We start from the raw sequence: 25,170 nt of genomic DNA on the forward strand, positions 1-25,170 counted from the left end.
AATCCAAGCTTTAAAAGGGCATTCAAAACCTTCCCTCATCTGGCACCCTGTCCAGCCCCTCCAGACTTATCTCTCACCACTTCTATTCTCAACATTTTTAATATTTACCTTAATGCTCTGTTCATCAAGTTCCCTCTGTTTGGAATTCCTTATTCCCCATCACAAAGTGGCCATCTCCTATTTAACCATTCGGAATTAACTCAGGAACCTTCCAAGGTATGGTTAGTAGGTCTAGAAGACACTCTCACACACAAATCAATTTTCACATCGTAATACACTTATTTATTTATGTCTGTCTTTCTGACCAAAATGTAAATTCTTAATGACTGACTTTTTTTTTCTCTCTGTCCTTCTAGAACCCAGGACAGTGCCCAGTACATATCAAACACATTTTCCACTGTACCTTCTAATCTGAATAAGATTTGGACCAAAATCTCTACATGACACCAAAAAGCCAGATATTGAAAATCTTCAAACTGAAACAATTATGAGCTGAATTATCCAAGTAACAAAGACCAAGATAATATTATTATAAAAGACAAACTACTGCTCTTAGTTTTTAAAAGGCAATCTCATTACACCTAAACCTTTAAAAGAGATATTTTGAAATACATACTGCTTCCATTCATCATATTGAAAAGAAATTATATAACAATTATTAATAATAATTATTAACATTTTACAAACTTTACTTGAAAGGGAATATCCATTTCAATAAAAATTTAAAGGAAGGATCAATTTTTAAAATGTCACATGACCCCCATTAAAGCAAAAAGTACTATAAAATCAAGTGAAGATTGAGGGCTGTTGGAAAATGAGCTAAAACCCAAATATGCTGTAACCATAGTTTCACATTAACCTACAAACAGTAATCATGCTGTCACCACAGTTATTATTTGAAAATATTATTCTTTTGGGAGATTGCTTCAGAATATTTCACTATATTAAGCAAAACGCAAGTGGGTCATAAATACTAAAAGAAAGTAGAATAAAAATAAAAATAAATGCTACAGTGCTTTTTAAGTTAAGTATTTTCCTCCACTAGAATTCTAGTTTTGCTTCTATCCTCATTGATTAATAATTTTAGACACACATATATCTAGATTTGTGTCTTATTTGGCCTTTATTTTTCTATATAGCTAATTCCTTAACAGTTCCTCATGGGTCTTATTTCCCAGCATCTTCATCATCATTTCTACTCTCTTCTGAGCTCTAATGTTATTAGTTGTCCTTTAAAAATGTGGCCATCAGAAAGTAGAAAATAAATATCACCTAAACTCTTTCAATGCAATATATTTAGTCTTTAGATTGGTTAATGTGATTCCCTGCTAGTCTAGTGAGCAAATTTGCATAATAATAAGCAATCAGTAAATGGCATAGCCCAACTCAGCTATTCTTTTTATGCATTTTTACTCACTGTTCAATTTTTTAAATGCTTTATAATCATTCTTGTTTGATATTATTCACAATAAAACTTTAAAATAGGTCAATATTAAACTCACAGGAATCTAAGCTTCTCAGAGATTCTATATAATTGAGCTTTTATATATAGCTCCAAGGCAAAAGAGATTGGTAGCAGTGACACTTCATAAGAAGTGATGAAACATTCCTGAAGACTATAAAAGGTAGACTCATTGAACATAACTCTAGCATGAAGTTCCCCTGATTTAGCCTTGGGGTAAAACAAGTGTTGATCCAAAGCCAGCACCCTAGAGTACTCTATGTATGGATTCAGATTGCAAGAAGAATCAATCCCTAAAGCAAAATTCCAGACACAGTTTCCTTCACAATTAAAATGATTCAGCTTCTCTATTTCAGCCTCTACACATCTTTGCCTCTCTTTTCTGCTAGAGTATTAACTTTTGAAGGGTGGGGACCATGCTTTGCTTATTTACATATTTTTGCTTCCTATAATAGTGCCTTGCATATAGGAATCTCTCAGTATTTAGAGAATTAATGAATTGGTGGCAAATATTTTATCTTGCATAATGATGTTAGGTTCTTCTCAAATGCCAAGTTATGAAGTCATACCCATCTCAGAATGGACAATGGTTCCCTAGCCTGAATCTAAGTCATCTTCCCTATCTACGTTCCAGGCTGTTCACAGTGTCTAGCAAGAGACCCTCTTCAGAAAAAAAGGAAAAAAAATGGTAATCTTACATTTCCTTCAAAGCACAAGATTCACTTCCTCTAGTAAGCCTGTTTTGACTATTACTTCAATATACTTGAACTCTTAATGTTTTAACACAAAGATAAATATTTACTTCTATTTGCACTGAGAGACTTTTTTCTGCTTATGTATCCTCTTTCTCAAAACTACATATCAAGGGCCTTGTGAATAAAGACTATTTCTGTGGTTTGTCCCTGTTATCTACTTTATTGCTACAAGAGTGCCAGGTATTTCTTTTTATTATTTTATAAGTCTAAGATGTACAGCATCATGTTTTGATATACACATCTGTAGTGAAATGATTAGGACAGGTAATTTAACATATCCATCACCTTCCACATAGTTATCTCTTTTAAAACTTTTTGTCTGTGTGAGATAAGAGCATCTAAAGTCTACTGTCAGCAAATTTTCAATATACAATACAATATTATTACGCATAGTTCTGCTGTTCTTTAGAATTCTAGACCTATTTATCCCACATAACTGCCAGATATTAATATGCCCTTTTTGAACGAATGAAAGAAAATAGTCCCTGTGGATTCTGCTCTCCCAATTTGCTACCAAAACTGCTGTCACAAAGTCAATTATTTTTCATCTTCATCTTATTTTATTTCTTAGTATTAGAGTCCAGTAGAGCTGACCACTTTCTTCTTGAAATGTGGTCTTTGCTGAGGATATAGTATATCCTTCTGATTTTTCTTCTGCCTTTCTGGCTACTCCTCTGTTGACTGTGGGAACTGTTCTTCCTTTGCCAAACTGTTAAACATTCAGTGCCTCAGGGGTAACTTCTTCTGCCTTAGGTTCATCTATCATCTTAACCCTCATATGCAGCCCAAACAACCTGTGCTTTTCATAACTCCGTTTTGATAGAGGTAGAAAAGTAAATTCATTCCATTTAATGTGTGCAAAGAATGTGTTTTAATGAGCATCGTGCCTAGGGTAACATCAAGCAAGGGAATACAAAAGAGAAGAGCAAATCATTGAATAATTTTGGAAAAAAAAAATAGACACATAGCATAAAAAGGACCTTTCATGATTATTTAAGCTTTATAAAGATAAGGCTATGTGGAGAGCAGGGAAACCTAAGGGTTATTTTGTTCTGTAAAATGTAACCCAGTGGTTTATATCATGTTTGTGAATATAAAATCACTTGTGTTTGTGTGAGTTGGTTTTAAATCATTCAAGAGGATACTGTGCATTTACCACAGCAAAAGTTGTAACAGCTTCCCTCAGGCAGAAGTGCTTAAGTGCCTGCTAATGTCTAGTGACTTGCTTAAAAGTGGATGAAACAACACACCCTCAGGCGAGCAAAAAGATTTAAATAGAGCCAATTTAGGAAGCATAGTGCCTCAGCAAATTCAGAAATTAATCCAGATGAAGACGTTTTGCTTTTAGGATCTATGGGAAAAGACCAGCTCTACAGCTCTAACTTACAGGTAGGGGTGGAAGAAGAGTCAAAATGTATATTTCATAAGAATCCTCGTGTTTTCCAAAGTACGTCTTCAAAAATTATACAGCAAAATCAACTGCAACTGTTATTCAAAACTAGTGAAATTTAATATTAAATGGTTAAACTGATTGGGAATGGGAGATTGTAATTTATTCAAATATAAGGAATCTAAAAATTTAGATAAAATGTCTGAAACATGTTTTGACTTTTGTATTGTATAATTTATGTAACTTAATTCTCCAAGTACGTAGTAACTTAATCCACAAATTTTATCCAGGACACTGACATTTAACAGTTCTCTGGCTTCAATGAAGTAAGTTACTGACTGAAGTCCCCAGGTCTCTAAAGCAAACTGGAGGATTTAATTGAAACTTTATTGCTACATACACCTATTCAGCCTAGAAGAAATCAGTGATGTTTTTATGGTCTAAAATTGTGTACTGAGACTGAAACTTGTTCATCTGAGCTCAACAAATTCCCAGAGACAGATCCATAAATAGATTATATAAATGCAAAACATGAAATTAAGTTATTCTCTGTATCGAAAGACACCAATAGCTTTAAGACACAATACATTTTGCTCACTGTTATTCCTGAAATTATATTTTATGTATACACAATATGCATGGTTGAAAGTTTCTTGATAACATATTATTGGGATCTGCTTAAAATATTTTTATTGACAGTAATGTTCATCTCCTGTATAGATAGGTCTCTCTTTGTGATCTTCATGACAAACTTTAAAATTCTCTGGAAATTTTAATATGACCTTACCTTGCTTCCATTTTCTCTTGCCTCTCGTTCCATCTTGAGGTCAGAAATTAGAAGATTCTTATATTTGTTTTTTCCATTACTGCTGTGATCATCTATTCTGTATTCTGAAGTCAGCTGCGCAGAGAGGGGACTGTCACTCAGGTTCAGTGGCTGCTCGTCCTGCTCCAGCCCTGTTTTGCCCTCACTGTTGGAGTCTCCCATCTCCCTGCTGTGTGTTCCCCCTGAAGCAATTGAACTGTGCCCCAGAGTCTCATTGCCATTAAAGCTCTCTGCAGCAGAATCATCTGTTGGAAAGAAAAATTTATATTTTGATTTTAATCAATCTGCTCTTTAGTTTCTACTTCAACTAGCATTTATTGAGCTCCTAACGTGTATGGCATTGTGCCAAACAATTTTACATCTAATATGTAATTAACTTTAGCCATAAACTTTTGAAGCACCTATTGTTATTTATAATCTGGTAGACACATTTAGACACAAGAAGCGAAATTAAGAAGATCACACAGTGTATACATGTACCCCATAATACACACAATTATTACATGTCACAGAATAAAATTAAGTGAAAATAAAAGTAAATTTAAACAAAGAATAAGATAATTTTTAATTACTTTGCAAATAGTTTTTGTTTTTCCAGTGCAAGTATCCAGATTTGGTGAGAATCCTCTGATAAAAAGCATCACCTAACCCGCTAGTGAGAATGTACATTGGTACAGTTTCATGAGTATTTTTTGCTCCATTACACTTCTGGGACTTTTAAGCCTAAGGAGTTGAATTACTGTGTGCATCTCTGTGTAGGTAAAAAGACATTTCATACCACTGTTGTTTTTATAGCAAAAATTTTAAAATGACCTAAATCACCCAAAATGGAAGTTTAGCTTATAAGTGTTGTACTCGTTAGAATATTTTGCAGTTCTTTATTATTCCATTTTAAGATATAGAGAAAGACGAGTCATTAGGTAGTAAATGGGAAAAGCTAGCTAAAAAGGAGTGTGGCTAATATGACTCCAATTTTGTAAAAAGAAAACACACAGACAAGCAAAGTTTCAAGTAAAATGATAGCATTCTATTGTTCTTAATTAATTTCATCCTTACTTATATAGTAAGATTTTTCTACTAACTTTAAAGGATTATGATAAATTGTTAAGTAGTTCCTTTAGTTAAAGGCTATTAATGAAATCATATAAATATGAAAGAACAAGAGGAGTAATATTTAATACTTGTGTTTTTCTGTTTTATTTCTGAATATTATCAATAATGCTTCATTTTTTGTGAGATGCCATAAAACATTTAATACCTTCTAATCAATCACATTCATGGAAATAAATATTTAAGTTCTGAAGGAGTATTGTAACTAACCTGTTCATCCATTTATTCAACAAATGTTCATTAAGTGCTGACTTTGTGAACAACACAGAGTTAAAAATACAGCCTACAGTGACTACGCCTTCAATGAGTGCAATAAGTTTTAAGATAATTAAAAGGGATGGAAAAATAAACATTCAATTAAAATGCAGAGCATAAAGGTTGTGATCCAGCACAAGGGATGGGGACATCCAGAAGGCTTCTGATAAGTGATAGGAGTGGAATTCAAAAGATTAGAGAGCTTTAAGCAGGTGAAGAAGTTGGGCAGGAACATTCCTTACAGAGGGATCAGCATGTGCAGTCACATATGCAGGGCAGGTGAGAAGGAAGATCAGAATTCCGAATGCCAAAAAGAGAATGAAGAAAGGTAAACCTAAAAAGCAGAAAGAGAATACCAGGGCAGCACTTTGTATATCAAAGAGCTTGATTTTACCCTCAGAGCAAATAGGAGCAGTTTTAATTTATGGTGGAAAGCAACATGGAAAATATTATATTTTAAAGAGATTACTCTGACTCTGATGAGAAGAATGGTATGAAGGGGACAAAATGGAAGTCGGAGAGATCAATTAAGAGATTTAGAAGTCATTTAGGCTGGCATCTTTGAAAGCTCAAAGTGCAGTGGTGGCAGTGCAGGAGAGGGGACAACTGGAAAAACTAAGAGTAGAGCAGGGAAGACTGGTAATGATAAGCAAGGATCCAAGCTGCAGCCCAAGTTTCCAGTAAAAAATTAAAACAAAATTAAAAATTAAGTTCAATTTTCAATAAAATAATATTTTTAACCATTTTCTAAAACTATTTTGTGAAGACAATGTTAGAACATGTTCAAATGGTAAAATTCTAATAAAGCACTCTTTTTATGTACCCATTCAAGAAAAGAGTTCATGTGGAAAAAAATATGCACAGGAATATTTAGAAAACTGGCCATAAATAATATGACATAGCAGTTTCTGTAGTTATTAATTTGAAAAATCAAAAATATTCTTTTAACAGTGAAATGTCTAGAGTTTTTGAAATACTGAATTAGGAGAATGATTTATATAAATAATTTGGAAAATTGTGCATGTTCTTTATGCTAATTGAAATCCTTATGCTAAAGTATGAAAGGTCATTTCTGATTATTTAAATAATTTTTTCTAAGAAAGTTCAAAGAATAGCACAATGAACATATTCAGCTCCAATTTAACTCATGAAGAAAAACATGATTTAAAATTCAGGTACTCAATTCTTTTAAAAAACATACTAAACATTTCATGTAAGAAATCTTTATCAATATGTTTTATAACCTTAAATATATTACATTTTAAAACCAAATCTACATTAGCATAAAACAAATCCAATTTCTAATTATAGTTAAAACTTAAACATGCTATATGTTTCTTTAATCTGAAATCATTGTATATATCTAACAATAGTGTATCATTTATCAATTTTTCAGGTAAGATAAACATCATTTATCAGGCATCTTTAATAAATGTCATATGTTTATAATTTCAGTATAATATATATATAAACAATAGAGGAGAAAGTATTTTTAGATAGAGTAGTTCATTCCAGATGTTACCAAGGTAACTAAATTCAACAGGTTCACTTATTTCATTCCTGAGTAAATCTGTATGTTTTATAATGAACGAACAAATGATTTATTCATTTGTATCAAATATATACATTAACATATTTCGTAATTTAAATGGTAAAAAACGAAATGTCTCATGTCACTGTTTCATAAATCAAAATTTAAAACAAAGTTTTTGATGTCCTTGTTTGAAAATTTTAATATATAGCAGCAAGCAGACATTAAACCGAAGATAAAGTGACAATTCTATATCGTCTAATTTCATGTAACCACGTTAATGGTTTTTACTCTCTCTTCCTTAAAGATACTTTTTTAAAATTTAAAATCATAGACCTTAGACTCCTGTTTATCTTAACAATTCACATCCGTTCATCACTTTAAAGGGGTAATCTGCTTCCTTACCCAACATAGTTTTCTCCATCCTGAGTGGCTGCTGGCGTGTAGGTACCGGGCTGCTACAAAGAGCGTGTAGGTTTTATATCTGTGGGTATGGCCTTAAGATTAACTGGCCCAGGGTGATGGCTCGTTTCTCAAGGTTTCAGCCTGAGTACCATAGCATTTGAATCAAAGACTCTGTATTTAAGTCCCAAGGAAAACACAGCACCTGAAGCTTTGGAAAATAAAACTGCCTAGGGCACCTAGCAACAGAGGAGAATGTGGAATGTGATGACAGTGTACAATATAGTGACATCAGGAGGGCAGTTGAATGTTTGGATTTAATTTATTCAGAGGTTAGTTTTAATGGGATGGATTTAGTGTTGTGGAGACTTGTGCTAAGTAAGCTCAGCTGAGACTCTTGTCCAGAAGGTCTTAAAGCACAATAAGGGATAGACTGTTCATTTTCTTCTTTCTCCTTCCCTACGCCACATCCCTGCATCAATTAGTAGAGACCCTAGAAATACCATGTTTAAGTTATTTCTAACATCCCCACCAGAATTTTGTACAAAGGTAGTCTCATCAGCACCTGCAAGAATGCTTGGCTTCTCTAGCCATAAAGAAAAGTAACCTATAATAGTATGTATTGTGTGTGATTGTGTGTAGGTGTGTGAGTACATATATATACACACACAATCACACACACTGTATTTGATATTTCCCAAAGCACCTGACCTACTTTCTGTACAGTTGCTTTCAGTATCTCTTCACTATGGCCTTTGGGCCAAGTGCCTTAGGCAAAGTGAATAAGAAAATATGTATATATAAATCATCCTCATTTTATGATTAGTACTTGAGAGTTTAGTCCTAAAATCCAGGTTAGATGCTCAGAGGGTCCAAAAACCTTTTTTATTGTTTTTCCCAAATGTACCACAATCCTCTATCTCTAGTCTTTGATGCTTTCTTAGAAAACTTCCTTTTCATATCTTACCAAAATCTAAGTTTTAAATCCAAAATATAGATGTAAATAACCTTGCTCCAAAAGATTACTACCTTAATATCTAAAATGGTAGAAAAAGTTTTAAATTTCTTCCAAATCTATTTGCAAAGTAAAGAGTTCAGATGCAACTCCACTTTATCCCTCCAGATTTCTGCTCTGTCTTTTCCCAGCTATGGGGTCCACTATAAAAAACATGGAAGTTTATCCACTACTAACATCTTACACCATTGCTTCCTCTACCCTCTTCTCTACAACACGAAGCAGGCAATCTAGTCTCAAATGACACTTTGCAGCTCTGTCCAGCCCAGTTCTTCTCTGGAGTCTGACTCCCTGACTCATTACTGCCTTTAAGGCTCATTTGCCAGTCTGTATTTGCCACCTAGAAATTCCTCCTCCTTTTTCTCATTTCCCTTCTTCAAAACCTTACGATGAAACCTTTCCATTATTTGAGTTCTATTTTATTTATTCTCTGTAATAGTTTTTAACACTTAGACAGCCTTGTTCTCTATTCTATCTTTTGCTGTTTTATATGCAAAAACTTCAGTTCCTTACTACCAAAGTCCTGCACTTCCAAGGCCTCAATGACACAAAAACCTGCGAAAAGAAAAATAAAAAATTCAGTCTCCAATTTTCCTTTGTACTTGCAAAATATATAATTTGTATCACACACTATTTAGTAATGTTATCTTAAACATGTACAAAAGAATGATGCACATCTTGAAGTCAAACATTCATACAAAGGACTTTACTGATGCAAATAAATATATGTGTGTATATATGTGTGTGTGTGTGCGTGTGTATATATATATATATGTATGACTACTACTAAAAGAGTAAAGGGTATTGATTTTAAAATGATAAAACAGTTTATTGAGGGCAAGAAAATAACAAGGGTTTCAGTTTTCCACTAAAGTAATTCCAGAAAGTGATTTTGTTACTCTTATTTAGTAGCTTCTTTGCCAGTAGAAGAATGGGATTTAATTTAAGGAGGTAATATAGAAAAGAAACAGAGATAAGCTGGATGTTTTAAAGTATATAACAAAAGTTCAGCTCAGTAATTAAATAATAAAACTAATTCTGAGCTATTAATAAGGTTATGTATACTCTATATTATCTTCATTAAACTATTTAACAAAACACCTATTATGTGCAAGATACTCTTCTTGGCACTTTGGGTCCAAAACGACTCTGTATGAAATTTGTTTTTCTTAAGCAGTAATGCAAGGAAATCTGTATCATAAGGGTTTCCCATAAGGCAAAATGAATAAACAAGATTCTTTGGAGAAAAGAAAGTCACCTGTACATCACTGGGAATGAAGAGGGTATCAGGGAAGGCCTTTTATAAGAGGTGGAATTTGAAGAGGGTGAAACATACGTAGATGTGTAATGGGCATGGCAGAGGTTATTCCTGTTCAGAAGAATATATTAGAAAAAGCACCAAAGGCAGGAAAGAACTGGAAGAGGACAGGAAGCTAAGTTCTACTCACTAAGACAGGAAATCATATATTTTAGAGAGTTGTGGATATTTTACTGTATATTCTTTTTTCTGTATCCTTTGAAAATCCTTTAAAAATTATTCTCCCAGGGCAGGTACTTGGAGAAACCCACTGATTATGTGACTGTAGTCCGAGAAAAGTCTATTTATCTGCTTTCCTACCTCTAAGCTACTATCAACTGACTCATGAAAAAACTTTACCCCAATTTCAAGATAACTTATTTTTTAAACACATCCATTAATGCAATATCTTGTCAATGGCTTCTTAATTGTCTAAACAATTTACAAAATACTATTTACATGCCTACCCATTAGCTTATTTAGGGTTTCAAAGTACTAGCTATTTTATAGAAAATGATATGAATAAACATATTTTAATATTTTTACAATGTGATTTGAAAATATTTGTGATTTCTTTTTTGACAAAGTTATACTTATTGTGACTACCACTGTGTTTTATTGCCTATAGTCATAAAGGAAGGAAATGATAAATTCCAGATAGTGGTAAGTGAAAAATATATATGCATATTAATATACATATGCATATATAATTTTTCTCTTCCCAAGTCATGGCACTGATCTATCCATGGACACCAGGATTAGTGTCCTTAAACTAGATGTCATGCTTCACTTATCTTAAACGGTACCATAATAATCATAACTGTCACAGATCTTCAAATCCCTAACTCCAACACTGATTTGGTAGGTTTCAGTGGGGATTTGTTTAATTATTTTTCTCACCGCACACCACCTTTTCATTTCATGACTTTTAAAATTTATATGTTTTATTTAACAATTAGGCTATAAATTTCCACAAGGTAGGTATTTTACATCTTATGTTTTTTGTGCTCCTCTATGGAATCCAACTTAATATTTTATACAAAGTTAACATTACAAATATATGTGTGTGTGTATATATATATATATATATATATATATATATATAGCTATAGCTATAGCTGTAGATATAGACACATAGCTACATAAGGCAAACAGTGTCACAGCTAACATAATGCATAGGTGTAGCTGGATTAACTATTACAACATAAAACCCAAACAATAAATACTGAGGGCTTTTTGATGTTCTGTCTCACACAACAAGCAGTATACATATATAACAATAAAATCTCATGTTACGTTTAAAGTGAATTTAACTCATTTCATTTTAGCAGTTCAGTGTTTTCAAAGAAAGCTGACAGCTAACCACTGGAGAGAAATTCCCCAGAAAACACATTGAATGGACAATAGAAATAAAAGTATTATTATGAAGTCATTCTATTAGGAAGTGATTTCACAATTTATAGAAGAAATGGCTCGGAATTTATCATTAATTATCCCATACTGATAATTAAGTTACAAGAACAAATGTCACAGATTTGGAGTAAGTCATTCTGAAAATAAACATTCTAATTGAAGCTAAAATAAATGCAATCCAAAAGAAGGTGGCCTAAATTGGCATATAGCCAAATAGCAAATCAAGAGGTTTTATTTTTTCCTCGTCAATAACAAATCAGAAAGTACTTTATTCTGAAAAGATAAAAGCAATGAAAAAAGGAGACCCAACTGTAACAAGCTTATGCTTGAAGCACGTATCTTGGAGCTGAATAGGACCTTGGCTGGCTGCAGATTTATCCTCATAGCAAGACTGTTGGAGTGGTTATCCAGCTCACAGAAACCACTCTCCATTCCTTGCCTTGGGAATGGCCCTTGATACACAGAGATAAGTTACCAGCAGCCATGCTTCTGTTCTGTCAGCTAACCATATTGGTGGCCTGTTTTGGATCCTGATTCCCCCACTTACCTGACCAAATCATCCATTGTTCTGCCTAATGCATTTTTCTGAGTTTCTGTCCAATCACACCATGAGAAGAATTTACCTTCACCTTCATGCTCATGTCCAAGGAACATTTTAACTCTCTGATTCTGTATTGTGATCTCCTTTGCAGGGACTTAAACTGCCAAACCATATCCTACTAGACAGTACCATTCCACATAACGATGAAACCATGCTCAGGGGAGCAAAAGTGGTAAAGTCTTACCAAAGTCTGCCTTGTAATAATAAGGGGTAGAAGATAACTAAAATACAGGGGCCTGCCTCCTCAGTGAGGAAAAATCTACTGTTCTTGAGCACAGCTATATACTTCCCCCGAAGTAAAGGTTAGGTTCTTAAAAATTGACCTTTCTACCACTATCACTACCACTATGCTACCTAATAGATTTCATCTGGTTTATGTGATTTTTTTTTCAAACAGGAAATAGGACTTATTAATGGGTGTAAGTAAGGAGGGGGCAGCACAGTAGAAGCCCTCAAGAGTCCAGGGTCCACCATTTGTCCAGGAGTCCATGGTTGGGGAGGTATTTAACCCTACAACCATTGGGATGAGCCACTACTCAGCCACCATGTCTTCAAGTTCATCTGCATAAAGCTTGGTAAAGCCCCACTTCTTTGAGATGTGGATCTTCTGGTGGCCAGGGAACTTGAACTTAGGCCTGCATAGGGCCTTAATCACATGCTCCTCATTCTGCAGCTGGGTGCAGATGGAAACAATGATTTGGCCAATGTGAACCCTGACCACTGAGCCCTGGGGTGCTTTCTGAAAGCACTCCAAATACTTGTCTGGAGCCTAGGTTGAGGACAACACTAGGTCAGAGACAGGAACCTCCATTGAAAGGGGCTGTCTACTAGGTTTCCTTTGGTTTAGATTGCAGTGAAAAAAGACTTTTCCATTTGACCTTCATGAAGAAAGAATTGATCAGATTACACTAGGTATCTGTATCAGATGAGGATTATGTATGAAGCTTGAGGCAATATCTAACAGGAGAATTTCTGTCAATACAACTAAGGTTTCCGTGTAACGCCCTGAATTCTTCATAGGGTGACTTTGCCTTTTGGGGACATCTCCTGACTCTTTACCCAGTTGGCCATTATGAACTTAGTGCCACCTGATCCATTAAACGTTACATATAGACATGCTCAGTCATCCTCCTTCATGGGGCAGAAGTGCACTATGTGGAAAGGGGTCAGCTCAGGCCTGATGGCATATGAGCAGATTGCTCAAAACCTGTCACACAACAGTTCCTTCTTTAATCTCTACCTACCATCTTAAAAGAAATTTTTTCAATTAAAATTTGATTGAGAATAAAAAAAAATGTCAGCCTGATTTCTGTGATTCTGTGAAACTCTATAATGGTACAGTTGCTTTCAGGAATGGGTCCAAAAAGAAGAAAAGTCACACTAAATAAACAGGACTTGGAGCAGTAAGTCTTTTTGTATACTACTCTACTTGGAACAAAGATAGTTTAATGCATTGTTTCCATCATTTCTTTGGTAGCAGGCAAATGGTACAAGACTCAAAAAAGGCTATTTTGGAAGATTTTTTAGCAGAAGTTTAAGGAAGGATAATATTAATAAATCATTTCACAGTAGGCCAAGGACTTGAAAATATTTGCACAAATATTTTCATGCTATGTCTATGTCCATCAAAAAATCACTACAGTAGACAGCGATCTTAATAATCAGGTGCACATTGTGACTTTTCCTGTGGGTATGATCTTACTACTTACAAAACCCATATTTGTTGGGTCAGCCGCTGGTGGACCCGAACAGCCCTTGCCTCATTATCAGTCTTTCCCTAGGTGTCCCTTTTGGTGGCGGGCGGATGGCCCAGATTCCTCTTTCCCTCCGGTCCCGGTTGAGAGGAGACGGGGGAAGAGAGCCCCGAAGAGGGGTGAGCACAGCCACCAGCCCCAACCAGCCCATTAAAGGACACTCAGAGGCAGCGGAGGTTCTATCGAGCAGTTCCGTTTATTATCACACAAGCACTTGCTTTTAAAGGCAAATGGGGAAGGGAGGTTTTTACATCCTCCAATCAGCTTAAAGGTTATGAGAGCATGCATCCTGTCTCAACGCCTAGCTATTGCAATCACGCAGTGTTCATGAGCGTGGAAGCGCGTATTTGGCCAATAAGGGCTAAGGCAAGGTTCCTGTAGACACCCCCACCCTACTTCCTCCAGGCGCTGCCTTAGGCTGCCATGTTAATACACCCTTGTGGGCCCATAATGGCGCCGCTTGTAATGTCACTTGAGGTGGCGTTAGTTTTTAAGGCCTGACACATATTTGCTGAGTGTAATCATGAATACAGTGGCAGTCCAAGCAGGAATGGAGGGTGTACACGGGCAGGAACTGCATGCTTCAACCACTATGTCGATCTGAGTACCCAGTTTGCCAAAAAATGTACCAAGTCTTAAGATCTTGATAAAGAACAGAAATTTGAGAAGCTGCCAACCTCACTGTAGCAGATCAATTGTTTCTGATCTTTTAAATTTTAGATGGTGTAGTTACTTATCCTGAGTAGAAAGAACACTTATTTTTGACTCGGTCCTGCACTTCTTGCCCATTCTTCCTCCGAAGTCACCACCTATGGATCTCAAAGTGTCATATATAACAATAATTTTAATCAAGGAAATCACACCAAAATACAAGAAGTTATGCATTTGAAGGGTTTCTCTTCAAGTTATTGATCTTATTATCTACCCCATCACTGACAAACTACCAGCCTTATAATCTAATGGAATGACCCATTAAAAACTCAGCTATGGTGCAACTGGAAGACAGTACCTGAGCCTGAAAGGCTGCCTTTCAGGATGCAATATATGCTCTAAATAAGCTACCGACACTTGGGGCTGCCTCTCTTTTAGTACAATGTTAGTCTGGAAAATGAGGCTTTCCAGAGATGAAAGTGACCTTTCTCACAAGTCTTCTCTACAGCTGTAGGATCTGCTGGCCTGCAGGAAGGACACCTCCAATAAGTGAGATAGACACTGATCATTTCACACTACACAGGCCACTAAGGGAATCGATTAAAAAGAAGGGCTATGTGGTGGCTGAAATCATTGATCCTGACTATCAAGGGAATTAACTATGTTCAAAGAACAAAATGAACAGGGAGGTGGACCCTCAGGGAGCATCTGAAGCACTCTGAAAATATAGCATGCATTGTGGAGCTTGTTAGTCAGAAATACAAGCTAGGGCTTTGGAACCAGATGAAGAAACTAGGAGTGCAATGTTTACCTGGATTTATTTGTTTGCAGTCAAGTGTCTAAAGATCATAAATGTATTCCTCATTTCCTTAAATTTTGTCTTCACCATTGTATATAGGGCTTGAAAATATACTGATTACTCCATTAACTGTATAATTTCAATTATTACAGACCTAAAGGAGTAATGAACATTACCTGGTGATCTGGCCTCAGAAATGTGGTCTCTTCAATATCAGCTGTGGGTGCAATAGCTGGACATGATTTAGGTTTAGTTCCGTCTGGAAGAAAATGAGGATGTATGTGGTTTATGTGAAATAGATGGTAAGGATTTTATAGAAGAATCTTTGAATGTATGAGAGAGTTGTGTGATGTGTGTGTGTTAGTAGCCAAATGATGTATGCACTAAGCACCCATAGGGATGGCAACCTATTGCATACATTCCCCTCTTAATTCACAAGTGTAAGCCCCAGTGGGCATGAGCTCTTGCTACCTTGAAAGAATTTGAAGCTGTGAGACAGAGGAAATGGGCATCATTGAAACTAGGTCATTTAAAGTTAACCTCTAGGAAGAAAATATAAAAACTACTGTCACTGAGGTTCGCATCACTTTCCTAGTTTTTATCTTTCCAGATTATTGGATGATCAACTCCTTCATGGATATTGTGAGATACTCCAGTTTCCCTCCACTAGATTACCACTTTTTATTTTGTTTTTGCTTAATTTAGCCAAACAGCTTTTTTTTTTTTTAACTTGAAAAAGCAACCTTAACTAATGAGCACTATTTGTTTTACTTTTGAGAAAAACCAAAGAAATGAGAAGTAATGTCAGCGAGATGTTCAAGAACACCTTGAACCCTCCTTCCCCGCAGGAACACACTGACTCAACAAATATACACAAAACAATTCCTTTTGTGAGAAATCCAGAAACTAGTTGAGAGGTTCCTGCATTCCAGACAAATGCAAAAACAGCCACACCAGAACAGTAGGAATATTTGAGAAAACTAAGGGACAGAAATGTTAAGTGAATTGACTATGTTTAGTTAAAAATACAACTTAAATATTGCAGAGATCTTAAATTACAGTGAAAGAACTAGGATGCTAAACATGAAACAAGAATACTTTCAAGGACTACCGGGAGGGATATAATTGAATCAAATATTTGAAGGTTTTAATATGTTATTATTACCTGTCAGAAGCCTAACCAGGCTGACACCTTGATTTTGACCTTGTGATACCCTGAGGATAGAACCCAATTAAGACTGTCTGGACTTCTGAAGTGTGAGAATATGGGTGATGTTTTAGCTGTCAAGTTTGTGGTAATTTTTACACAGCAACATTAAATGAATATAGTGACAGTAGATTTTTTTTCTTAATTTTAACTTATACTTTGTAACTGTACATACTTATGGGGTACAATCTGATATTTTGATATGTATATATGTTATAAAATAATCAAGTCAGGGCCATTAATGTTTCAACCACCTAATGCATTTATCATTTCTTTGTGATGAAAACATTCAAAAGTCTCTCTCTAGCTACTATGTGATATACATAACTTAACGTTTAACTGTCACCCTACTTTGAGTAATCAAGACAGAACAGTACTGGCATAAAGATAGACATGTCAACAAAATAAAATTGTGAGTCCAGAAATACACCTATAATTTATAGACAATCAATATTCAGTAAGGATGCCAGCACTTTAATGGGGAAAGAACAGTCTTAACAAATGGCACTGCGACAAGCGGATATCCATATGGTAAAGAATGAAGTCTCACCTCATACCGTATGCCAGAGGAAATCAAAATGGATCAGAGGCCTAAATGTAAGAGCTAAAATGTTAATATTCTACCTTCCTACCTTGTAAAAAATATATCTTTATAATTACAAATTGAAAAACATGTTTAAACTTATGTTTCTATGTGATTGAATGTCATCAAAATATCAAAGATGATTGGATTTAATTATTGTTTGTCTCTGTGTATCCTGTTGATGGGCTGGCAATGTTTGGATTAGTGATAAAAGACATACTTTATTAAAAAATATGAATACAGTGACAAACATAAAGGATTTTTTACGGCATGTTAGGATAGGTAATACCACTCAAAGTTATTCAAGTACATTCCAAGTGATAGATATATATCGGTGGTTCTCAAACTTTAACTTCTTCAGAATTTCCTGAGAAGATTGTTAAAAAGTACAAATCGCTTGGGCATTAGTAATCTCTAACCCAACAAAGACCAAAAATTTTGGTTCAATTTATCTTGGCTGAGGCCAGGGAACCTAGAATCATTTCTCATACAAGAGTTTAGAGGTCACATATGAGAAATTAATGTGGCTGATAACCAAAAACTAGCCAGTTTAATTTGCAATGGTGGGGGCAACTGCGGTACCAAGAGAACTAAATATGTTGACAGCCTTCAAATCCAGGTTCAGTAAAGTTTTAAAGATAGTAAAATATCTGAGGATATTTTAATCCCATTTTATAAACCTCTGGGAAGATTTCAGAAAAACAAGCCAAACGTTCTCTCCCTTGATCAAAACTAATAAACAAATGTATTTAAGAACAGAATGGCCCTATTTTTTTTTTAAATGCTCACAAAAAGATATGATTTTGCCCAAAGAGCTAATGTAAATGTGTAACTTGAAAAGCTAAAGATCTTATCTTGGAGAAGAGGATCACCCTGATTACCTTGATTAACAAACTCCTGGTAAAGAAGTTCTTTTCCAGGGTCAAGTGTATGTTTGCAGACTCAAACATCTTCACTCTCCTTATAAAGCAGAACTACATGCAGTCTGAGTTCATATGTGCTGAAGTCACCATCGGTATTTTTCACATAGTAGGTACAGAGTATCACCTGGGAAGAATTCTCGAAATATTCAGATTTAGTCCTCTGTGTCCCTTATGCTCTTTCCCCTCCTCGCAGCTAATCTAGCTATATCTGTGTGCACACTGGTTATCTGTAAGTCATTTTACTGAAGAATGGGTTGACAGATTGATTGATTCATTGATTATCCTTTGACTGAAATTCACCCACAGAAAAACGTTACTTCGACCAGACATTTGTAATTTAAACCTTTTATCTCTAATTGTGGGGGAAATAAAGGCATTTTTCTCTTTCTATTTTCAGCCATTAGCAAGAGGTGAAGAAGCATATTGTGTTTTGGAAGTGTGTGTAGAGGAAGAAACCCTGCAATCAAACTAGACTTTTTAGAGTAACTTAGAAGTAAATAATTATAATGCACCTTCCATTAGGTTTCCCCTTAATTCCTTCTACCTCCACTCCCTCAAAGTTTTTCTCCGTACTTTTTAGTAGGTGAGCCAGGATTACTTAATGAGGAAGCTGAAAGTCTCATTCCCAATATTCTGAGACAGTGAGAATCCTGAGCCACCATGCTCTTCCTGGATTTATAATACAAATAAATCCTAAAATAAGTACACGCCAAAAGCTCTGAAAGGCTCCCCAACACTCGCTCCTTCATCTTTAACTCTGGTCATTGGCTGGTTTGCCCCCAGATTCATTCTTCTTCCTTCCTGTGCAAAATTCATCTCCTGGGTCCCCTTGCCTATTGCCTTATGGCTCTGTTCAGGCAACGAGAGACATTGGCAAAAAGAGACGATAGGACAAAGAGAAAATGCCTGAGTATGGCCTCACCCCCACCCCACACACACACTGATTACAATTCAGGTGATCTCTCAGCATGGGGACCGACCATCCCAGCTACTGCCAGGAAGCATCTTCTGTGAGTCTGATTCCCACTCAGTAACACCAACTCTTCCCCTGCTCTTCCACCTCTAGCTGTAGGAGCACCCTCCTTCTGCTACTGATTCTTGAATTGCTTCACTATCCCTTGTTTGGCTTTTTAGATTTTCCAACCCCACTGTAAATAGTGCCCTGTATTAAAGTTTTCTGGTGGATGACATGGAATGGGCTCCATTTTGCCAGATTGGATCCCAACTAATATAATTTGCCTTACTTTGGCCTGAATACTTCTGTTTTCTAACAACTTTGATGTTACTATAGTCAACATTTTGTGATTTTTTTTTCTTCATAATGTCAATTCGTTATTTGATATCCAACCAACATTGAATATCAAATATTTTCACCAAGCTCCTTTTACAATTTCTCTCTTTTAAGTTGAAATCCATCTCTGTCAGTCATAGTTAATGAATTAATCGGCGTTTTAAAGGATGGGAAGTTAATAAGAGTTTTGGTGACAAATTGTAAAGCATTGTCCTTTAGATATTTGTTAAAGGACTAGTATATTTCTAACAAAGACCAAATTATTCTGGTTTATTTAAACAAAAGGGCTTATAATAGACTCATCTGAGTAATATCAATTGCGAACCTTTAAATGTTTTAATCGTATTACCTTTACTGTATTCAAAACATTCATGTGAGGATAACACTCTCAGTCCTCCATTTTAAAGAGATTGATAAAGGTAACATAAAGAACTTGCTCAAGTCACATTGACAGTGACAAACACAGAATGAGAGACCAGTTTCTTAATTTCAGATCAAGTTTCTGTCTAAATCCTACTGTTATACCTTAGCAGGAAATTGTGAGAGGAGCCTGAAAAAGATAGGTGTTATGTTTTGTGGAGGAAAAATGAGTTAAGCTCAGATTTAGAAGGCCCTTAAAGACAACTACTAAATTGAAAGGTGTCATCTGAGGTTACCCATTTTGAAGTACTTCATAAAATCAGGGATCACAATGAATAGGCTGCTACTACCTGCCACTTACTCAACAAAGGCCTTTTGCCTACTCTTCTTCAGTTAGCATAAACTGAGCAGCCATAATGTTCTTATACAGGCAGATGAACTTTCAACACCACCATGATTATAAGAGCCCAGGTTGACCAATTCCATGATATCTATAACCAAAGATAACTGTATTTCACATTTCAGGCTGAATTATATCAAATGATATCATCTTAGGAAACTTGCCTCAGTTTTGAATCAACAGGAGAAAAAAAAAAATTACAAAAAAATCTGCAAATATATGAGATAAAAGAAAACCACATTAACATCAGTATTTGGAGGCTACAGAACATTAAAGTCCAGTTTTTGAAGAAGAATAGTAATATACTTGTTACTTTCCTCTTTAAAAAGCAATTTTCACAACTGATCTAGCTTATATTTCTTAGGAAGGGTTCTTAGGAACCCTGTGAAATAAAATAGCACAGTTAATGAATGACAAAGCTGGCACTTAATGCCACGTGTCACATTCCACACTATGCTGTATTGTCTCTCAGGGAGGAAAGGCTTTAGAAATGGTTTGAGTATGAAAATAGCAAAATATAAAGAAAGTAAATGCAGGAAGAAGAGGAGGATGGGAAGGCGGAAGAAGATGATAATGAAGGTGACTTGAAACAAGCTGTGAAGCAGGGAACTCTCATATGGGTAGGAAAATAGGTATCTGGTGAAGGGTGCTGGGGCCAGGAATCATGAGATTAGACAGAAATATCCTGGGAGGTGTCAGAAACAGTGATCACTGTTGGGTGTCAGTGTTGGGGGTTCCTGAAGCAGGAAAAATACTTTCCAAGGATAACATCTCCTCTTCTGATCATTAAATCCTCTAAATTATAAACAGGGAAAGGACAGAGGGGAGGGTTTTTTTGTCCCCCCCCCCCATTCCTGTATGCCCTGGAGCTAGCATTATGCTTTGGGTGTAGTTGATATTCAGCAAATGCCTAAATTTAAATTGATTACTCGAAACCACCTTGATCCTATTTTCTAAACTCATGATTTTCTTCGTTCCAAAAATTTTGTATTATATTATACACTAATTTTTCACACATGCAAATCACGTTTTCCCAAATGTTCACGGTGAGTGTAGACCTTGCTTTAATCTCCTTTGCATAAAGCAGTATATATAGCAGTTGCCAAGTAGAAATACAATTTTTAAAAATTCAGTGGAAAAAAAATTTAGTTTTTGTTGATGCTTTATTTGTTATAGTAAAAGGATCGCCATAAAGTAATGTCAGACACAGTTTGAGAGGGGAAAAAAAAAACAAAAAAAAAAACAACCCACAACAAAAAATTGAAATGATTTCCAAATAAGGGAGTATTCTTTTTAGAGTAGTGGTTTATGTGTTCATTTTCATTTATACTGTTTCTATCATAATAAAACACAGAATGTTCCTCAAATCAAAATTGTAAAGTATGTCTTGGTTGACAATTAAAAAATAATCTGTTACTGTACTGACTGTATCAATTTAAACTGAGTAATATCAAATTAAGATTATTACTAATTAGCGATTATTACAAAGTGATTACAAAGTGATTATTACTAATTAGCCAAAAGTTGTTCAAAATACCCTCCCCCACCCCATGTTTCACATTGCTACACTGATGTCACATAAGCATGACCATCTGTAAAATCTTTCTTTGGATGAAGTGTGGTGGGTTCTATTTTGAAAACTCTTGTTTCTTGACAAGGCAAAGAGAAAACATTTATTGAGCTTTGAATGGTCTGGTTCAGAGGAGTGTTCACTGCTGATGGAACCTTGCCACGATCCTTCCTCAGTGATTATCCATGCAATGAAACTCAACTGACCAATGAATTACATTGACTATATCATTATAGAATATACGCATCTCCTTTCTTGATTCTCTTGGTGGACAAGTTCACCTGCCAACAACCTATTGCCTTACTACTAACCTACTGAATCAGAATCTGCATTTTAACAAGATTCCCATAAGGTTCAAGGGCATGACAACATTTGAGTAGCCCAAAGAACTAACATGGTTAGTAGTTGCAGATGAAGTAAAAGTCATAAGGGAGCATTGGGTGGGAGAAGTTACAGGAGTCATGTGCAAGCCAAATTCAGAAAAGAAATGTAGAGTGAGGAGACAGAAAGAAATGAGAAAAGACAAGACTATAAGAAGGACTGTGTGGCAGATCTGCCTCACCTAGTCTTGGTTACAATTATTTTCTCAGCATAATTATTGATTGCGTCTCTTTGACTCTCAAATATATCCTGGTTTGGACAATAAACTATATGATAACGTTGTATAAAACTTAGTGAAGTTAATGTTAATGCATGGCCTGGCTGTCTCACACATCCTATTCTTGGATCCTTTAAATTGCTCTCCTTATTATGACACATCATTCTTACAGAAATTGACACCTGCTTTCTGCCCTAATTATTTGAAGTAATTTACACCTAAATAAAAACTAACTCTTTAATTAGTGTCTACTATATGTCATTAAAAATAATTTAAAATTATGTGCTGAGTAGGTAATTCATTATATCTAATCCTCAAAGCAGGTCCAGGTTATCTAATGTCACAGGGTTTATATTCTGGGATCCTGATTAAATGACTTCTTCCAGGTCATGTGGGTGCTGGGGCCTGATTCATAATCAGGAGCAGCTAACTTTGTTTGTTTGTTTCTGTCTTTTCCATGACCGGCACTCAGGCAGGGGGTGCACTGGCCATTCCTATATAGGATCCGAACCCCTGGCGGGAGCGTCGCCACGCTCCCAGCACCGCACTCTCCCGAGTGCGCCATGGGCTCGGCCCAGGAGCAGCTAATTTTGTAGCCTATGTCCTTTCCTCCCCACAACATGCCTTTCTAGGCTATAAGATCATGTCTTCTAATTCTCCTGGTGATTTGCAAACACCAGCCATGGAAATAAACCATGTCTCACATGACCATCTGAAGGCAGAGAAACTCTTTTTGTTTACAGGATGCTATGCTCTATCTCTTTATGTTTTTTTTTTTCTTTTTTTTGAAAAATGCTTAGATGCTTTGTAGCTATGAATTGAGCATGATTTTCTGGATCATACAAAGCCAAGACATGGTATTTTAAAAATTTTATTCTATTTAAATAATTTTGTTCAAAATGTGCCTTTTTCTTACGACCGACAGAATACACTAACCAATCTGCAATAGTAACTATAGTGAAAAAACAACCTAAATAAATTAATTAAATCAAGAAAAGGTTTCACATTTTTTCCTGTACAAATCACTTCAGCTGTTACTTACAGCCGTTATTAAGTAGTGCAAATGTACTAAGACTGAGTGATTCTATGCCTCAGAAAATAAACTATTTCCTGTTTTATAATGAGTCCTATCTTAAAGGCAAAGAAAAGCAATGGTCTAAATAAAATTCTAGTTTGCCTACATTTCTTTGCTTTTAGAAAAAGGAACAGTACCAACTGTATTTATGACATTCTTAATAATAATTTTAAAAAGGTTTGAATTTCAGTTTTTACTGTTTCATATTAATATTATCTCTCTTTAAAAGGATACATGTAAGAACAATGCATCCTAACAAAGCTCATGCCCATGTTACATATTCACAGAGAGAATTGTGGATTGAATTTCAATTCTCTTATTATTTTTGTTTAGTTTTCCTTTAGGGAGTCAGGAGAGGGAATGGGAGGAATGGGAGTCCAGTAGACAGGGGGACAAAGGCACAATGCTTGTCACATAGAAGAGGCTCAGTAGCTTTGAAATAAATTGATCAGTAGATGGATGAAAGGAAGAAAGCAAGGAAAGAAGGAGGAAGAAAGGCATAAGAATTTGCATACAAATTCTTTGGTACTCAGGAAAAATTGGAATATTGGAATAGTTCAGTCTTTGTTGACTATGACTGATACACAAATAATTATTCTACTGCATAAATTGATGGAGATTTTCTGATATATAAATCAGGGTAGGTGAAAAACAAATGAAATGTTAAAGGTGACAGTAGGGAGAACAAATCATGGCAAGTGAAGGGAAGAGAGATGAATGGGTGAAGAGCAGCGGGGAGGGGGAGACAGACGTGGAGGAGAGGGATGGGGAGGTAAATGGAGGAGGAGGAGGAGAGAGGAGAGAAGTGGTGAGAGAGGACACTTATTTCAGTCTGAATAACAAAACCACTTGGAAATGGTTATTTGATTAATATCTGGGCCTCCCCCAGGACCCCAAGCTCTGAAAGAGCAGAGACTAGGTCAGGTTTTGCTCTTTGCTGTCTCTAGCACAGTTGCAGTGCTTCTGAAACAATCTGTGATGAAGAATCCAGTCTTGGTATTTCTAATCTGCCATGAAAAACTGGCTTGAAACAAACAAACAAACAAAAAAAACTTTAAAAACTCTCAAAACATGAAATGCAAAGAAAAGACATACAAAATCCAAGCCCATTTATTTGTTATTAGTTTCTACAGACAGAGAATTGCTTGAGTTTTGATACCAGCACTAGTCTACTAACTGCTCCTTGAATAGCTTGACCTGGTAGACATTCATTAAAAATTTGTAAGATGAATAAACAATATAGATTAAACAATATTATATATATGAACATTAAAAGCTCAGCAATAGCTTATAGTTATAGGGTTTTCCAGAATTTGATCCATTTTGGATAATTTGTTTCCCCATCCTATTGCCATACAATTCTGGGAAGATAACAGCGTAGTTATTATGACCACTATTTTTAAATGGTTACAATGAGGGCAAAGGACAGGGTTGTTTACTGAGGGTCCTATACGGAGTAACAGAATAGAATGGGACCCAATTCTCTAGACACCAAGCTACTACTTTTTCCCATAGGGCTGGTTGGCTCTATTTCCCTGCAATCAAATTTAACATGCCTTGTGAAGCAATTCCTATAATCAACTTACTTAACATGTTCATTACCTCAAGTAGTTACCTTTGTGTGTGTGTGTGTGTGCGCGCATGTGTGTGTGTGTGGTGAGATGCCAGCCAGCAATTTTATTTATTTATTTATAGTTTTATTTTATTTTTTAATAGACAAATAATAATTATATTTATGGGGTACAATGTGATGTTTTGATAAATTCTGTGATGATCAAATCCGGCTAATTAGCAAATCATCATGGTGTACACCTTAATTATATACAATTTTTATTTGTCAATTATATCTAATGAAGCTGGAAAAAAATAAAAATAAATTTGAAAAATTAAAAATAAATAAAA

The 25,170-nt window shown here is 35.4% G+C and overlaps 1 protein-coding gene across 7 annotated transcripts in view; it reads right to left on the reverse strand.

Annotated features, from left to right (window-relative positions):
• NOL4 (nucleolar protein 4) overlaps positions 1-25,170 on the reverse strand; it is a 347,913-nt gene that overhangs the window by 136,383 nt on the left and 186,360 nt on the right. For 5 of the 7 annotated variants that reach the window (XM_063077008.1, XM_063077007.1, XM_063077005.1 and 2 more), the window contains one exon: positions 4,395-4,678. In XM_063077008.1, coding sequence (XP_062933078.1) covers positions 4,395-4,678 — 284 coding nt within the window. Of the gene's footprint in view, positions 1-4,394; positions 4,679-7,734; positions 7,754-25,170 lie in introns of those variants that run through there. The other 2 variants (XM_063077010.1, XM_063077009.1) reach the window with 1 other exon arrangement.

This window comes from Cynocephalus volans, chromosome 13, assembly GCF_027409185.1.
Source record: "Cynocephalus volans isolate mCynVol1 chromosome 13, mCynVol1.pri, whole genome shotgun sequence".
Classification (NCBI taxonomy): Eukaryota; Metazoa; Chordata; class Mammalia; order Dermoptera; family Cynocephalidae; genus Cynocephalus; species Cynocephalus volans.